Source organism: Nannochloropsis gaditana, assembly GCF_000240725.1.
Source record: "Nannochloropsis gaditana CCMP526 unplaced genomic scaffold scaffold710, whole genome shotgun sequence".
Lineage (NCBI taxonomy): Eukaryota > Eustigmatophyceae > Eustigmatales > Monodopsidaceae > Microchloropsis > Microchloropsis gaditana.
Genome location: NW_005803243.1, coordinates 1 through 15,363, shown reverse-complemented (window position 1 = coordinate 15,363; position 15,363 = coordinate 1). Strand labels below are relative to the sequence as shown.

General features: G+C 53.8%; 7 protein-coding genes across 7 annotated transcripts; 4 read left to right on the top strand and 3 right to left on the bottom strand.

Moving 5' to 3' along the window:
- Window positions 1-230: 230 nt before the first annotated feature.
- NGA_0463600 (uncharacterized protein) lies at window positions 231-1,037 on the top strand (the record flags this gene model as incomplete). Its single annotated transcript, XM_005853841.1, has 2 exons — window positions 231-520; window positions 628-1,037. Exons 1-2 carry the CDS (start codon window positions 259-261, stop codon window positions 1,035-1,037), a joined length of 672 nt encoding a protein of 223 aa, XP_005853903.1. The 5' UTR covers window positions 231-258.
- A 124-nt stretch (window positions 1,038-1,161) lies between these two features.
- CTSD (cathepsin D) lies at window positions 1,162-4,162 on the bottom strand. The gene is made up of 9 exons (XM_005853838.1): window positions 3,920-4,162; window positions 3,655-3,766; window positions 3,073-3,518; window positions 2,814-2,916; window positions 2,521-2,601; window positions 2,247-2,334; window positions 1,987-2,122; window positions 1,726-1,838; window positions 1,162-1,570 (listed from the first exon to the last, which is right to left on the bottom strand). Exons 1-9 carry the CDS (start codon window positions 4,045-4,047, stop codon window positions 1,494-1,496), a joined length of 1,284 nt encoding a protein of 427 aa, XP_005853900.1. The 5' UTR covers window positions 4,048-4,162; the 3' UTR covers window positions 1,162-1,493.
- An 856-nt stretch (window positions 4,163-5,018) lies between these two features.
- NGA_0463400 (uncharacterized protein) lies at window positions 5,019-6,946 on the bottom strand. The gene is made up of 5 exons (XM_005853839.1): window positions 6,798-6,946; window positions 6,598-6,693; window positions 6,242-6,429; window positions 5,853-6,045; window positions 5,019-5,734 (listed from the first exon to the last, which is right to left on the bottom strand). Exons 1-5 carry the CDS (start codon window positions 6,870-6,872, stop codon window positions 5,432-5,434), a joined length of 855 nt encoding a protein of 284 aa, XP_005853901.1. The 5' UTR covers window positions 6,873-6,946; the 3' UTR covers window positions 5,019-5,431.
- A 727-nt stretch (window positions 6,947-7,673) lies between these two features.
- On the top strand, window positions 7,674-9,845 carry NGA_0463800 (permease (major facilitator superfamily); the record flags this gene model as incomplete). The annotated part of the gene is made up of 2 exons (XM_005853843.1): window positions 7,674-8,404; window positions 8,586-9,845. Exons 1-2 carry the CDS (start codon window positions 7,736-7,738, stop codon window positions 9,843-9,845), a joined length of 1,929 nt encoding a protein of 642 aa, XP_005853905.1. The 5' UTR covers window positions 7,674-7,735.
- A 492-nt stretch (window positions 9,846-10,337) lies between these two features.
- NGA_0463500 (uncharacterized protein) lies at window positions 10,338-11,595 on the bottom strand (the record flags this gene model as incomplete). Its single annotated transcript, XM_005853840.1, has 2 exons — window positions 10,338-10,427; window positions 10,510-11,595. Coding segments are annotated over 2 exons (1,176 nt in total), but the record flags the coding sequence as incomplete, so codon positions are not given.
- Window positions 11,596-12,146: 551 nt separating this feature from the next.
- Window positions 12,147-13,428, top strand: NGA_0463700 (uncharacterized protein; the record flags this gene model as incomplete). The annotated part of the gene is made up of 2 exons (XM_005853842.1): window positions 12,147-12,394; window positions 12,710-13,428. The coding sequence occupies exons 1-2, from the start codon at window positions 12,388-12,390 to the stop codon at window positions 13,426-13,428; spliced, it is 726 nt and encodes a 241-aa protein (XP_005853904.1). The 5' UTR covers window positions 12,147-12,387.
- Window positions 13,429-13,749: 321 nt separating this feature from the next.
- On the top strand, window positions 13,750-14,792 carry NGA_0463900 (uncharacterized protein; the record flags this gene model as incomplete). Its single annotated transcript, XM_005853844.1, has 2 exons — window positions 13,750-14,361; window positions 14,617-14,792. One exon carries the CDS (start codon window positions 13,750-13,752, stop codon window positions 14,359-14,361), a length of 612 nt encoding a protein of 203 aa, XP_005853906.1. The 3' UTR covers window positions 14,617-14,792.
- Window positions 14,793-15,363: the final 571 nt, after the last annotated feature.

Genomic DNA, 15,363 nt, shown 5'->3' with positions numbered 1-15,363 from the left:
TGACAAATGGCAGCATTGGGGTCTCCGGGAAGGTAAGGACGGAAGTGTAACGCTTGCGGGGTGTTGGGGGGAAGGAGTGATGAAGAGGCTACCGTAGTGTTGAGTGGATGCCATTGAAGTCTCCTCAGTGCTACTTGTGGCTGCTGAGACGTGTATTTCCCTTGTCTCGCATACTAGAAGCAGAGCGTACAAGATCTGTTTGAAGCGCTGTCGTGGAAGCGACTGGATAGGAAGACGCTGGTGGACAGGGCCCGATTAATGGTGGCGGAGGAGGAGTTGGAGTTGGTCAAGGCTGTCGAGGAGACGAAGAGAGTACTAGCGGAGAAGGAATCGGAGCTGATCAAGGCTCGGGCGGAGAACAAAGTGGAGTTGGTCACGGCTCATGCAGACGCACGCGTGCTTCGGGTAGAAGCTCGGGCGATCAAGGCAGAGCTTGAAAACGCCACTTTTCGACTCAAGGCGAAAAATTTAGAAGTATTGCGGTTGTTGGGACACAGTGTGAACCTCCGCCGCGCCATTGGTAAGTGTATCCAGGGGATGGCTCGAGGGCGTGCTTGTCCACCCGTGGAGCTGTTGTCAGGATGCTTATTGGTCTTCGCATAACACGGCCCTACACGCCTCTCGCAGAGTCTTTCCAGGAAGAAGAGGTTCTGCCTCGTCTATGCCTGAAGCCCAGGGGCAGGGTGACGGTAGGAATGTGGGAGAGGTTCATGCAGGCAAAGCCAGACATCCGGAGGCGTGTGGAGCGGCAGACACCTTGGCGAAAGAGCAAGATTGCGGCAGAGATGGGTCACATTTATACGACTCTGTCTGGGCGCATCCACTCTTCGCATCAGATTGGCGACGCTGCCGTGGTGATTGGGACGGATGTACTCACGACGGAAGAGTGTCTCGGTGTGGGAGCCCTCCTGTATGACTTTGTGCCCATCGAGTTCCACCCGCCAGAGCTCATGGAGAAGTTTGAGAGAAATGAGGAGGAAGGTACGGCTGAGGACGTTCAGGACAAGGCAGGAAAGGGAGAAGGGGAAAGACAGTAGGCCTTGGAGACTCTGCCCTTGTACAGAGAGTGGAAGCAATCAGGGGGTAAAAGACTTCATGTGTGTGTGTACAAAGAAAAAGTCCTTGTATGTTTCACATTTCTAGGTCACGCTGGCCTCGTTATCCTTTGTTGACTCCTAATGCTCCCACACCGTGACGTACAAGCGGTGACTGCACCCATCGATCCCGAATGTGGGAGAGGGTAATGCAGGCGGAGCCGGACAAATGAAGACGTGTGTGCTCGCAATTTTTGGGTGCCAATACGGCAATAATTCGCTGTCGCATGAATCTTCTTTTTACACACCATACCCCACTCGACCGAATTTTGTAACAGACCTCGCTCCTCTCATTTTGGAGTGTTCCGACTGCCATCACATTTATCAGCAGACGAAGTCACGTATCTCTACATATCTAAGCTTTATCCGAGCATCATCCTGCATGCAGCCCCTCATTCTTTACGCCGCCAAAGCCAAACCCACGCTTTGCTTCTCGTAATTGAAAGTCGTGTAGTACCGGCGCATGAAGGAATCGCCTGATGGAGAAAAGATTGGCAATTTGAACAAACATGAGGAAATGGCCCGCAACATTTGTGCCAAGGCGTCCATCTGACTCAGTAAAATCGCTGTACTTTGACGATGTACCACCCGTGTATTCCTCTGTGATCCCACTTTTCAACCCTCTTCCTACCCAGAATCCAGAGGGGGCCGGAGGGGCGGGGAATGTCCAAGCCCATGAAGGCGAAGAGGCAGAGGCCGCCGTCGCGGATCTTGTAGTCGTCCGCGCTCAGTGAGTAGGTGCGCCTGAAGAGAACGTAGGAGGACCAGGACGTTGGTCAATGGGTGACCATCTATTCAAAATCACACACCTCGACGCGCCACTTTCTCCTATCTGACGCGCAGAAACGATGCTGCCAACGAGCTCTCCTCCCCTCTTTCCTCTCTAGCCTACCCGTCGATCACAAAATCGATGTCAGGGCCTTGGGCGTTGCAGTCGATCAAGTACTCCCCCAAGATGAAGCGGGTCGCCCCCACCAGCTTCGCCAGTTTGGCCACCTCCTTCTTGGGCCCCGTGATCAGCGAGGTGCCTTTCCCGTACGGAGAGGCGGGTCCGGAGGAGAGGGGATGTGAACGAGAGGGCACAATGTCAAACGGTCGTTCTCAAGGCAGCCTCCTACCCAGCCCCCGCCTCGCGTCATCCCTGTTCCTTACCCGAGTCGATGATAGCGGAGTCGACATTAGTGAGGGAGAGGCCCTGGACCTGCACGTCCTCGAGGGCGACCTCCCAGTACGTAGCGGACTGGGGCAGCAAGGAGGACGAGAGTTGGGGCGAGGGGAAGAGAAGCAGAGAGTGCATGGGGGATACGGGTCAGTCATCCTCTGTAATGCTGCTGTCTACTCTTCTTTTTTATAATATGCTTCAGCAGGTGGAAGATTGCTAATCTTAAAATGTTCCCCACATCTTTCATCCCCTCCTTGCCTTTACCTTAAGAGGCACGTAGTGGATATCCCCTTTGTAGTGGGCCGGATCAGTGCCCCCCAGCGTCAGCTCACCCGGGGCATTGTCCTGTGTGTCCGAGGCCATTGAGCGGTGAGGCTGGTGAGTCGCAGACGGGCTCAATAAATGAAGAAAAGGAGGAGCACGACAGCACATTGAAAAATGCGGGGCATTGGAGGCTCTGTGCAGCGTCTATGCATAGAACGCCTCCCGCCTCTCTCTCCATCTGCAGGGAGAATAATGATAAAGACGGCGGCAGGCCGAGAAGGGACGGCACGCACCCCAAGGTAGAAACTGAAGACGGGTTCCGCGACAAGACCCTGCTTGATCAGGTTGTGGAAGGGCGTGGTGACCTTGCCCACGGAGATGGAGTCGAAGCCTAGGCTAGAAGTCGGGAGGAGGGGAAGGAGAGGATGAGGGGTCTAGCGCGGGGGCGATGCGAAGAAGAGCAAAGCCAGCCCGCTCCGGGCTATGGCGTCGGTTGCCTCTCAAGTCCCCCCCCGCCTTCTCCTTTCGCCCGTCCCCCTCCACCCCTCTCACCCCAAAATGCCATCGAAGGATCCGGCGGCGAAAGCTGCGCCCAATCCCGAGGCGTCCGTCACCTCGGCAAAGGCCTGCTGGGAGATGGTGAGTCCGCCAAGCTCCACGTCGTCCTCCGAGAAGTATCCCTGCCAGAAGGAGAACATGGATAGAAGGGGACAGCACCAATTTAGGACGGTGGCCTCGAAGTAAGCGATGATTACGAAAGTAGTGAAAGGGGGGGAGAGGAAGGACGCATGTGGCAACCCAAAAAACGCCGGGAGGGGAGGGAGGGAGGTTGGGGACTCTACCTGGACAGGGCCGCTTCCGTACATGATCTTGAAAATGGCCCCATTTTCCACGTAGGTGTCGCTGGCATCGTGGTCGTACTTGGCCTTTGAGGCGCAGGACGCCAAGCAGTCCTCGGAAGGGATCCAAAGGTTGGAGGATCCTGTGTCAAAAATGACCTGTCAAGGCGCAGGGTGGTGTTGGCTGAGGTGATCCATGCAGACGCAACCGAATTCAGTCATGAAGTCCTCCGTCACCGCCTCGGATGACGTATCCCAACAATTAAATACTACAAATCATTTCCCACCCACTAACTTGGAATGCCTGTCGGTCCGACCCCACGCTTATCTCTCCAAAGTACTGCGCATTGGACACATCCGAGATAATGATATCGCCTTCTCCGGGCTCATCGGTGCCCTGCAAAGGCCTGTCAAATTCGATGAAGAAAGCCATATTTTCAGCTTAAATCCGAAGTAGTAGTGGCATAATGGGGCTTGGAGGAATTTAAAAGGGGCCCGGGTGGCACTCGCTCCCCTTCTTATTTTGCGCGTGCATTACCAGCAAACACAGCGAAAATTACCTTTGGGGATGCGCAAGAATGGAGTCAATCACCTGGGCAGCAGGACGCCGCTTCAACGGAATGCGTAATGTTTGCCCCTTGATAGATTCCAGCACGGCCAGAGACAGAAGGCAAAGAGAAAGGCGCATGAGCACTTGTCAGTCCTGTAAGAGGTAGGTGGAAACTGTTCCGAGAAGTGAAGGAAGCGCGGCGCAAAAACAGTCAGACAACAAGAGAATCCGGGCATGCCCGCCTGCTGGTGAGAGAAACCTCCAAAGACACAGCCGTAATTGTGCCACACCGTGTGGCCTGCGCGGGAGGCACGAACACCAAGGATAAAGGTTTGAATGCGTGCGGGAAAAAGCTTGTCAGCGAGACCCGCCCTCGCTGTGGGAGGCTTGAACTCCCCGGCGGACGTGGGAAAAATTTGTCCCAGAAACACATTAACGGACCAAACCTGGAAAATCATTTGCATTCAAATCCATCCTGATGTGTATTACAAGAAGTATTACGAGATTGGGCAAGTCACTGGCATTTAGTACCGCGGCCATTGTCAGAAAACATGCCGCTACGCTTCACGGTAGCGTAAAGGCTTTGTTGAAGCTGGAAAAAAAAGCGTCCGCAGGTGACATCTCCACGCGTTCCAAAGCTCATTAGATCCATCATTCTCACTCATAACTTGTCTATCGTTTTTATATCTACATAGCTGACATCTGACGCCTCACCATGCGCTCAAAATACTCAAATGTGCTCTTTTTGGTGCCTCCACTGCCCAGATCGATTTCTACCTCAAGAGAACTCACGATTGACGCACGATGTGCTGTCTTCTAATATTTTCCTAGTACTCCCAAGCTTTGCATACTTGAGTCCTGCAGTGGGGTTTATATTGACTGACAAATTTCGTTTAGTCGACTGATCTCGGGCTCCACTTTGTCCGTCGAGGGCACTATGACTGATGCATTCCTTTACTGATGCAAATGTAGCGCGATGCTTCCCGAAAAAGGCGCAACATATACAGCTCCTAAACGAAAAACATATTGAAAAATGAAAAGAAAAGACACCTGCGTTGGGAAGATGCAAGGATGACCAGGCGCGAATTTTGCCCCGTGCCCGCCACTTGTCCAACAAGTTCGCATGATCCATCCCCAGGCTCTTGTCAGCATCATGTTCGTTGTCCTATTGAAACGATTGCTTGTTTTCATCTATACTTGCCATTCTCAAGCCACGTTTAGTGGCGTTTTATCCCTATACACGCATCCTTTTCTTCCCGAGAGAGGGAGGCGTCATCGAAGTCTACACGCCGTCATTCTACTCCACAAAGAAAATCTCCTTTCTCGCCAGCTTGCGGATGCCCAGCCGTTCATAATCCTTAGCAGAACATCATCCGACCATTCACCAGCCTATTTTCACCAAAAATAAGTCACATTGTGAACACCAGCTATCCTTTTAACACCAGCTATCTTTTATTCGAGCTCCTCTATTCCTCTTGTCCCATAACCCCCCTCTTCCAGTCTCTGTTCTCATTCCAAGCCTCTAATCCTCCTTCAGCTCCGAAGCCCCCGCACCTGAAGGGCTCATGATCAAGCCCCCTATTTCTCCTCCCAAGGCAGCGCTTCCTTTCCTCGGCGAGGCTTTTCGACCCGTCTTGAGGGGCCCCGTCTGCGCCGCCGCCCAGTACTTGGTCATGAACTTGAAGAACCACATCATGTTCACAACGACCAGACCCACGGCTGCGGCTTGGTGCAGGGGGTGGGATTTGGGCTCCATCAGGATGACGCAGGCGAGGATAGGCGCTAGGATGGGGATGGTCAGCGTCATGGCAAGGGCGAAGATGGCCTGATGGGGGAGGGGCCGAGGGAGGCAGGGACCCGTGTGAGTGAGCCATCAACATCTCCATGACGCATCTGCCACGTCCAGCTCCCGCATCATTATCCCTTTCTTTCCCCCTTCCCACCTGGTTCGTGCGTGCCAGGGTCGTATCCTTCCACCCGACTTCCCGCAACAAGTAGCGCAGATACATGAAGGGGTTCGCCAGCTCCGCTACAAAGAGCGCGAAAGTCACATCGGCGCCGGAGCGGCCCGAGGACCAGCATGCCCACGACCCCACGAGACATGAGGCGTGGTGGAAGAGCTGCATCCAATCATATCTGCAGGGAAGGGGGAGGAAAAGAAGAGGAAAAGAGACCAAGAAGCGGCCGGGAAGATGCAGCGTGAGAAGAGGCTTCGCACAGAAAATGAATGAGAAAGTTTCAATCAGAGCAACTATAATCCTAACAATCTAAGATCCTATCGAATTGCTTGTTTCCCCCCCGCCCGCCGCCCATTTTCCCTGCTCCCACGTACTTTGCAATAACGTAGCCGTAGATGATCCAAGAGATCAGATCGTAAAGGAAGAAGCCTCCTGCCACGTTTACTACGATGTCCTGCCCAGGCGTATTAATCCCTCCGATTTCCAAAGGCCGGCACATGAAGGATAGGCGGTAGGCGAGGGTCATAGTGGTGAATGCGTGGAAGATTGCGACCACCCGCGTCTAGAGGGAGGAGTGGTCGAAAATTCGCGGACTCATTGGAAAGCTTCAGGATTCGACAACGTTTGGGTGTCTTCAATCGATCATTCGTATGTACTCTGCATGACTAAATCATTGTGGTTTACTGTCGACCCACGACTGACGTCGTTTGGTTCCCGTGACTTTCCGTACCTTATAACCGAATGTGCGCCCCTTGAAGATGGGCAAGACCTGGACTATTCCAAAAAGCAGAGACCATATGGTGGCAGAGACACAGACGCCACTAATCTGTTTGACAGGGTGTTATACAAATTTAACGAGGCAAAAAGCCGTAGGTCAGAAACTAGCCAAAAGTGTTCCATTGCTACATTGCTATCATAATTAGAGCTTACCGGCGCTGCCATCCATTGAGCTGTGATGCCCAGATTGGGGCCAAGACAGGAGGCTGCGGCTTGAGTTCCGGCCATTGTACGCTTTGTGTGATGCCGGCGCCGAAATCACTGAGCAACACAAGAAACAGTGTCCTCCTCCTCTTCCTACTACGTGATTGTGTTGCAGACGGTGAATTGAACTATTATATCTCATTTAAGGAACAAACGATTGAAGGTGCTGCGAAATGTAAAGCTTGTAAGGGAATTCGACAAACTAAGGACCACCGAGAATGTTTACTTGCATTCCTAACTTTCCTTTTTGTTTTGCTTCGTGCATCTTACGATGTTACGATGAGAGGAAGCCCACATTAATCGTTCAAGCAGAATTTGCGTAGTGAAGTCTAGCGAGGGAAGGCCTCTCTGCCCCTTGCAAAACGTGAAGAGCAACAACACCCTATTTGAGCCAGACGGCGAAGGGACGCAGAGGGAAGCTGACAAAGCTGCCATCAGCCCGAGTAACGGTTTTTCAAATCTTCAAAGGCCGAACCGGGGTCTCGCACATACACCTGGCCAGGCGTTTACCTTCGTGGATGTTTTCTTAAGTCTTTTGACTGAAATTATGAGACATGAATTAAGAGAAAGGCAAATAAAGATGATCAAGTTTGACGGGGAAGCCATGACTTTTAAACCAATGCTTTGAAGCCGTCTTTTCCAAAAAAGACATCCTTCAAGGCACGTCGTCTCCCGCGTGTAAATGCTCGTGGTGAGAGGAACCCACACTTTTGATACATTTCTAATTATTGGCTCATTTCAATCATCAATATGATCAATAAAACTTCTTATCTGATACCGATACGACAGGCCGTTATCCCGACCTCTCATTGTGCGTGGCGTACTTGCATTTTTAAGCTACTGCCTTAAATAAATAGCGATTAATATCAAGAGACCCCTACAAAAAAATGACAAAAAGACAAGCAGATCCTGTTCCACTACCGTCTGCTCCTCCAATGTCTCACTGCTCTTCTTCATGCATGTCAAATGAGCAACAGATCCGTCTCGACATCACGTCGCCTATCAAGAAGCAAAGACACCTCCCCGCTTTGCAGCCATCTTCCTCATCCCTCGATTGTGCCACCTCGTACAAGTACTCGGTTGAAGCAAATGCTCAAGCTGAGGCAAATACAGCCAAGAGAAGGCAAAGTCGTACCCGAAACACAGTTCTTGCCATGGTAATCGTTACAGAGCTCATCGTCCAAATTTTGTCGGCTGCAATGGTGCCTTTCTTTCCAGATCACGCGAAGAGGTATCTCAACGCCGACTCCACCATTGTTGGTGTCATATTCTCCCTGTATCCGCTCTCTCTTTTTCTAACCAGCCTTGTGATAGGCATGGCCTCCGCCCGCTTCGGCCGTGCTTTTGTGTACACAAGCGGCCTTATCCTCCTTGGGGGCGGCACCGTAGGTTTCGGTTTTTGCAACGACCTCACCTCTATCATGATCATGCGGGTGGTTCAAGGAATTGGTGGTGGCTGTATTAACGTGGCAGGTATGGCGTTGCTTCTGCAAGTCTCCATTAACATTGAGAGAGACGTGGGCCTCGACCAAGCCGCCATCGGGTTGGGTTACATTGTAAGTCACTTTTGGCTTGTCTTGGTGATTATGATTCAATGGGAAAGGTTTCAGCTGTTCTTCTAATGTTTTGAAACACGCTTTTCTTGCTCTTCCTGACCTCGCTCTACCGTCTGTCTCTGCTCGCCTTCGTCCTTCGGCCTTGACCTCACCCGCTCACATGTCCTTCCATTTAAAACAGCTGGGTCCTCCTCTCGGCGCCATTCTCTACGCCTACATGGGCTTCCGTGACCTTAATCTTGTCCTGGGGGCTATTCCTATTGCCCAGCTTTTCCTCTTTCCCTTCGTCGCTCCCTCCATCCCCTCCCTGACATCCGTCGGAGACACGGCCTCTACCGGTACCTCCCCCGCCAAAGACGATGCGCCCCAGAGCCTCGAGCCTGCAAAAGGGCGCACAAAGCCGCCCAGTGACGACTCTCTCTCCCTCCGCACGCCCATCCCTACAAGTCTAGGCGTCCCCTCCCTTCTCCTCGAGGCCCCCGCCTCCCTCCACCCCGCACAGAGCTTTTTCGCTCTCACCTCTCTCCCCATTCTGGTTGTGGCCACCACCAGCGTCTTCGCCTTTACTTCCCTTGGCCTATTTGACCCGCTCGTCCTCCCTCACTTAGAGCGTGCCCTGGGGGCTTCCGTCCAGGCCGTGGGCGGGACCTTCATGATCCCGTGCGTGGTCTTTACGGGAGTCTCGCTCTTTGCGGAAGGCTTTATGAAACGGCTCGGCTACAAACAATCCATTTTAATGGGCCTGACGCTGATGGTCCTCGGCTTTCTCTGCTTGGGACCTGCTCCTTTCCTACTGGGACTGCCGTGGACTCGGGTAGGGGCCTGGATCGACCAGGTGCTGGGCTTCGTCTTCTTCGGTGTCGGGTTCGCATTCGTAGTGGTGGCAGTCGTTCCTTTGATGCATTCCTACTTGAAGCATGCGGGAAGCGAGAAGGAGGATTTCATTTCGGCCGTAAACAGCGCCGCGTCGTCTTTAGGGGAGTTTGCCGGGCCCATTCTGGGGGGAGTCATGTTCGAGAAGCTGCCAGCTCGACGAGAGATCTCGTGCACGGAGGGGGGGGACTTGAATCATTGTGAGACGGGCGCTGCGTGGACGTGCTTCATCTTCGCCTGCATCCTCGTCCCTGTCATCTTTTTCTTCTGGTGGCTGGCCCCGGGGCAGGGACAGGAGATGGGTCAAGAGAGGAAGGAGCATAGACCAGATGAGGGGCCAGGGCGAGAGGGGAAAGGCACGGGGGCGTGCATACCTGTCAATGGAAGCGAGGACTCCTGGAGGCGGCCGGTAGGGCAAAAGGCAGATGACGGCATGCCCCAGCCACTCTCGCGGGACATAGAGGCCCCATTCTCCTCCACAAGTGTTTTGAAAAGCCCAACGCGACCGTCTCCTGTCCACCCGCGGAGGCCTGGTGGCGTCTCTACGCGACAACAAGGGGACAATTGATCGACGCTCACCCCTTACAGGGACAGAGACACAGAAAAGGGAATGGATTGTTGCGGAGAAAGACGGATGACCCTTCTCTTTCAGGTGACATAGTGATTAAAATGAATCGAGGTTTTTCATCCTAATAAAATTAAGGAGCGATCATTACTGCAATTTAATCAATTGCGTTTTTAGTACCAAGCTGATCAATTTGAACTCGATACCTGTCACTGCGAGGTGGTGGCGCTTGATAGTGACGCTGTGTTTATCTTATTTCTTCTCGGCATTGATACACAAGTTCTCTTCTACGATTTTACCTATACCTAAAAAGACTAAAGAATACATGCGGGTGCACCGCCGAATAGGCAACTAAAGCGCAAGGCAAAGAACCATGTCACACAAAGCGAGAAATACAGTCTTACCGCCCCTTCTATCCTCCCCGCCCATCCAACCTCCCGCTGAGTCATTTCTCCTTCCGCGCACCTATACCCGCCAAACTCCAGCAACCCCCCCTCATCGTGGCTGGAATTCCTTCTTGTGGTGGCAAGGCGCGCTGTCGGAGCCATCGCCCAAGTGCGTGCCCACCCTTCCACAGCCCTGCTCCTAAGCCTACCCCGAGGCTTGAAACCGCCGTCACGAATATACAAACACCAAGTCGGTGAAGCTTTGGACTCAAGGGAGTCACGTCAGGACGTCCTTCTCGGCGGAGGAGGATTTTATAGGACCAGAGGGGGTCGTTGTTCATGCCCCGTGAGGGCCCAGGCGCGGGAAAGGCAGCCTTGGAATCGAGAGGCCCCGAGCTGCTCGTCGACTTCGACGAAGGCCCTTCCACGCTTCCTGGACCCTTATGCCCCACCTCTCTTCTTCCCGCCTTGGACCCGGCTAGGGACAGCGTCATGTTCGACGCCTTTGCAGACTCCAGCGCGGCCACACACAGGCAGGCTACGTCCTCCCTACTCACCCTCCCCACTGGGATCTTCCCCCCGTCCCCTTTCCCTACCAGACTCTCTGGTGCCGCCGCTGCGTCGGTGAGGGCCCCAGGCCTGATCACGGTGTAATCGACACCCGAGGCTCGGATCGCCCGCTCTCCCGCTAGTTGCCACCGGACTGCGAAGGAGATGACCAGGTTCAAGAGGCAGGTTATGGGGTTGAAGGCCGAGTAGCCCACACTCAGGCCCGTGACGCGGATGAACTTGGGCACGCCAGCTTGCCGGGCGGCCTGCAGGAGGTTGAGCGTTCCGAGGTAGTTGACGTTGTAGGGATGCTCCCTGGGGTAAGTGGTCGCAAGGGAGGAGGCGGAGTGATAGCGGGAGTCAAAAGAAGAGGAAGAGTCGGAAGCGCTCCACTCCCGTGGAGTGACAGCTCGCTTGGCCAAGGAGATCAGATGCAGGATGGCGTGGAGAACGAAGGCGGCCGTGTCCATGAGAGGATGCGTGACGCGACTGGCCCCACTCACTGCAATGCACGCCACGCACCCACGTATTGGTGCAAGCAACGAGGAAGGATCCGTCACGTCCCCCTTCATGATAGTAACCTTGCCGACCGTCCCTTTTTCATCTTCTTGCGCGAGAGGCAGAAGTGCCAGGGCTTTGGCGGGTGCGCTGTCGGGGTCGCGGGCAAGGGCCACGACTTGATATCCTCTTGACACGAGGATTTTCACGACCAAGCCACCTACGCGTCCCGTCGCGCCCACCACTAGAACTTTTGATGCGGATGAAGAAGGAAGAGGTGGAGGGGGGGGACGGTCGCGTTGGGAACCGAGTGGAGGAAGCTTAAAAGCATGGACGCGAAGAGTTAGGGCAAGAGCGAGCAGCAGGATAGATTGTGCAAGAAACCTAAAAGTGTTCAAGCTCTTATTGCCTCTTTTACTAGTCTTGTGTATGCAATTATTCTGTATGTTCTCATCCTGTAGCCGTCTTCTCTTCATGACGCCTGTCCACGGACATGTGATAAAGAAGCGAAAATGAGGCGTAAAGAACGGCCTGGAGAAGTCGTCTGAGGGAGGAGGTCAAAATAGAAAGTATGCTTCAGCAACAAGATGTGAGATTATGAAAACTGTCTGAAAAAAGCAATTCAGAACATGAGTACTTTACATCATCGCTACCAGGACTCATGTTCTTGTTCTGGGTAGAGGTCCTGCTTCAGAAATTCGACTATCACGAGTGGTCACACATCCATGGTCCTAACGGCCACAAGTGCAGACATATTTCAGCCACTGAGATACCACCCTTCATGTTGCTTCGCATTAAAAGCTGAAAAACCCACACCAAAACGAAAATCGTAATGGAAAAACCAGGAATCACACTCTGATCTTGGACTCGCCGATGTATATACCTTGACAGCTTGGTGTGCTGGTGTAAGACTATACTCGAACAGAATCAGTTCTATAGTATAATCTCCTCTGTCTGTACTACACAAGTCAGACAACCCTTCCAACTTTGGTGACGAGAAGAGGTCCAGTCACGGAAACGTGACATATGCACTTCCTTCCTATTCCGAGCCCTTCGGAGCCCGGTGGAAGAGTGCTGGAAGACCGTCCCCCTCAGGAGTGCCCTCGTGGCCGATGAAGGGTGAGTGACATGGACGGACAGAAAAGTTGAAAATACTATCCCTAACCCTGTGAGCCTCCAATATTACAGTATGAACCTCAACCACTTCAATCATCCAAGAGATGTCTGGCCATCCCTGACATACGCCTAGTTGAGGCCGTTTCCCTAATACACATCGCGTGAAGGATGTAGTACGTTGCCAGCACAGCCTTGTCAATAAAAGATAATGACTTAGCCACGCGCTTATTGCATACCCAACACCTGATTGATCCTCTAGTTTAAACGCAACACGGAATATGACTAGGCTCGCTTTATCATTGGTCTGCTGCCTGTTAGGGTATTCCCTAACCATCACTACGGCCTTCGTGCCTGTCAGACAGCCACTGCACACGCATCAGCCGAAAGACCTGCAACCAAAGGCGTATAAGAGCTTGGCTGCCAACAGCAACTGGTTTACCTCCGTGTTGTCTAAAAACAACGGGTCGAAGGGGAAATCTGCTGCTGATGCTGCAGCGGTGGCGGCTTTGAAGCAAGACCTTTACGCAGTAGCGAAGAACAAGGACAACGGACTCAAAGCCACGGAAAGCGACAAGGCGAAGATCTTGTCGCTTGCGTCGGAGCTGATCAAACGTAACCCGACCAAAAATATTGCCACCAGTGATAAGGTGGACGGGACGTGGCGCCTGGTCTATACTAGCACCTCGGGAGGTTCAGCAGGCAAGCTCGGCCCTTTCGTGGGTCAGGTGCTGCAAAAGATCGACACGGCCGGAGGAGACTACGTGAATTTCGTGCGTCTTTTCGGTGGACTTGTGGAGGGTGCCCTGGTGGCGACTTGGGAGGTGAAGGGCGCAAACGAGTGGAAGGTCATCTTCCAAGACATCACGTTCCGGGTGTTTGGCATCCCACTTGTGGACAAGAAGCCTCTGTCAGGGCAGGCAGGGCAATGGAAGCTCACGTATGTAGATGAGGATCTACGAATTTTGACGGCGGCAGCTTTGACCAATGAGGGTAAGCCGGCCAAAGTTTCCAATATCTACGTGCTACGGCGGGTCTGAGGGTTACGAGTTTCGTGCTATCTGCAGGACGAGAGAGGATAACCCAAACGTGGGTACCAAAAAATTGATAAGTTAAAAAAAAAAACATCGAGATTGCGTAGGTCGAAGTAGAAACTTTTGTTTAACTCGTTTTATTAACATGGCCTCGACTCACAAGGCGTGTGGACGGGGGCAATCAGAAGTCCGTCACGTTGCCTCAAGAGCAGGGCAGAGACCACCCTAAGAATACACTCGGAAGCTCCCCGGGACATGTCTTTGAGCCTTTTTAAATTAATCTTAACCAGCAACATCTTGAAATAGGAGCATTAAGCGCCCACAGGCATGAGTAGCGGCAGCAGGAATGCCGGCACTGCCTTCCGCAGTCGTCGAAGACCTTTTCCCGAGGTCTGGGAAGGTGTAGATGCTGAGGAGGCGGAAATTACAGTCCATGAGGGTAAACTTTCAAATTATAGAGCATTAAACCAGCCTAAGGCGCCCTCAAGTCTTGTGCGTACCGCAGGTGACAAGATTAATGTGGCCGAAAAGGAGAAAATCGATGAGGGGGATGGGCGGAGGGCAGAGGCTGAGGGCAACAGGCAGGGTGCAGCGGAGGAGGAGGAGGAAGAAGAGGAACAGGAGGAGAAGGAAATTGGCAACGCGCGAAGGGAGGATCAAGGAGACTCGACTTCCTCGTCCTCTACCCGTGTGAGGGCAGACCTTGGAAACCAGCGTCCATCCAAGCGACACCGTCCGCGTCGTCCGTTTGCCCACATCAAGGCCGACATCCTGCGCGCGAAGACCCTCGTGCGTCGTGCTCAGGAAGAGGCGCGACTCAAGACGCTGCAATCGTCTTCCACCAAGTGGCAGCGGTTGCTGGAGGGCGTCTGTGGCGGGGCAGGGACGCGTGGGTACGCTTGCTTCTGTGGGGTTGCTGGCGCGGAAGGCCACAGGTAATTGAGCACGGTGCAGGCACAGGCGACGTTTGAGATTGAATCGGGGACTTGTTATGGGGAAGGTTAGCAGAGAGGAGGGCGTGGAGGTGGAAAGGGATGGCCGTTGGTAGGAAGGATCGGGCCGAAGGAAGAATGGAGGACAGCGTCACGTCCCTATCAGATAGACCGCGCTGGGAGGAGAATCTCTCAGGCTAAGCACCCTCCCACCCTAAGCCTTACCTCCCTCGGCCATTCCCTCCCCACTCCCGCCCCACAGGCGCCTCCACCGCCTTCGTCGCCCTCTCGGCGCTGGCCTCCTTCTCCTTCATCTGGCGGGGCGCGGTGCGTCGGCGGGGGGTGGAAGCGGCCCAACGCCTCACGCAACTCGCCGCTCTCGATGACGACCCGTACGTGCCCGGACTCTGTGGCTGGCAGGGGCTGGGAGGGCAGTGCTGTCTGCATGTTGGTGGGATGTGCCGAACAGTCTGAGCAGACCGATTGTCTGAGTGTGCGCGCTCTCCTCCCTCACCCCGCTCACTCTCTCCAAACGCGATGCGGACCCCGTGCCTGTCATGCCCCTCTTTCCCTATGTCCTTCCGGTCATGCACCGTCTCTCTCCTCTCTCCCTCAGTGCCCGCATTGCTCGTCTCCTCGACCTGCTCGAGGCGGACCCCCCGGCTTTCTTCCGGGACCAGGAGGTGAGGGCGCAGGCCGTCGTCAGGGCGGAGGGGATGGAGGGCGATGATTTATCCTTAATTATCCAACCTCAAACACGTATTATGTCGCTTCTCCTGCTCCTCACGTTTCTTCCCCCTCCCTCTCTCCCTCCCCGTCTCCCTTTTTCCTTCTACAGGTAGTTGCCCTCCTTTCCCGGGCGGGGGGGGAGCTCATTTTGTTTCGCGATGAGGCGTTGGTGGAGGAGGCCCTAGTGGGGAAGGTGGTGGCAACAGGGTCTACGGCCTTCTTGCGGCAGGTGAGGGAGGGAGGGAGGGAGGAGGGAGGGAGGGACGGATGGAGGGAGGGA

Excerpts from the sequence above, each read along its gene's own strand:
- CTSD (XM_005853838.1), bottom strand. The coding sequence starts at position 4,047 with ATGCGCCTTTCTCTTTGCCTTCTGTCTCTGGCCGTGCTGGAATCTATC. Across the intron at positions 2,917-3,072 it reads TCCTTCGATGGCATTTTGGG|CCTAGGCTTCGACTCCATCT; the intron begins GTGAGAGGGGTG and ends CCCGACTTCTAG. Across the intron at positions 2,123-2,246 it reads CTCCGCTATCATCGACTCGG|GCACCTCGCTGATCACGGGG; the intron begins GTAAGGAACAGG and ends CGTACGGGAAAG.
- NGA_0463400 (XM_005853839.1), bottom strand. The coding sequence starts at position 6,872 with ATGGCCGGAACTCAAGCCGCAGCCTCCTGTCTTGGCCCCAATCTGGGC. Across the intron at positions 6,430-6,597 it reads GGCGCACATTCGGTTATAAG|ACGCGGGTGGTCGCAATCTT; the intron begins GTACGGAAAGTC and ends TCCTCCCTCTAG. Across the intron at positions 6,046-6,241 it reads TACGGCTACGTTATTGCAAA|ATATGATTGGATGCAGCTCT; the intron begins GTACGTGGGAGC and ends CCTTCCCTGCAG.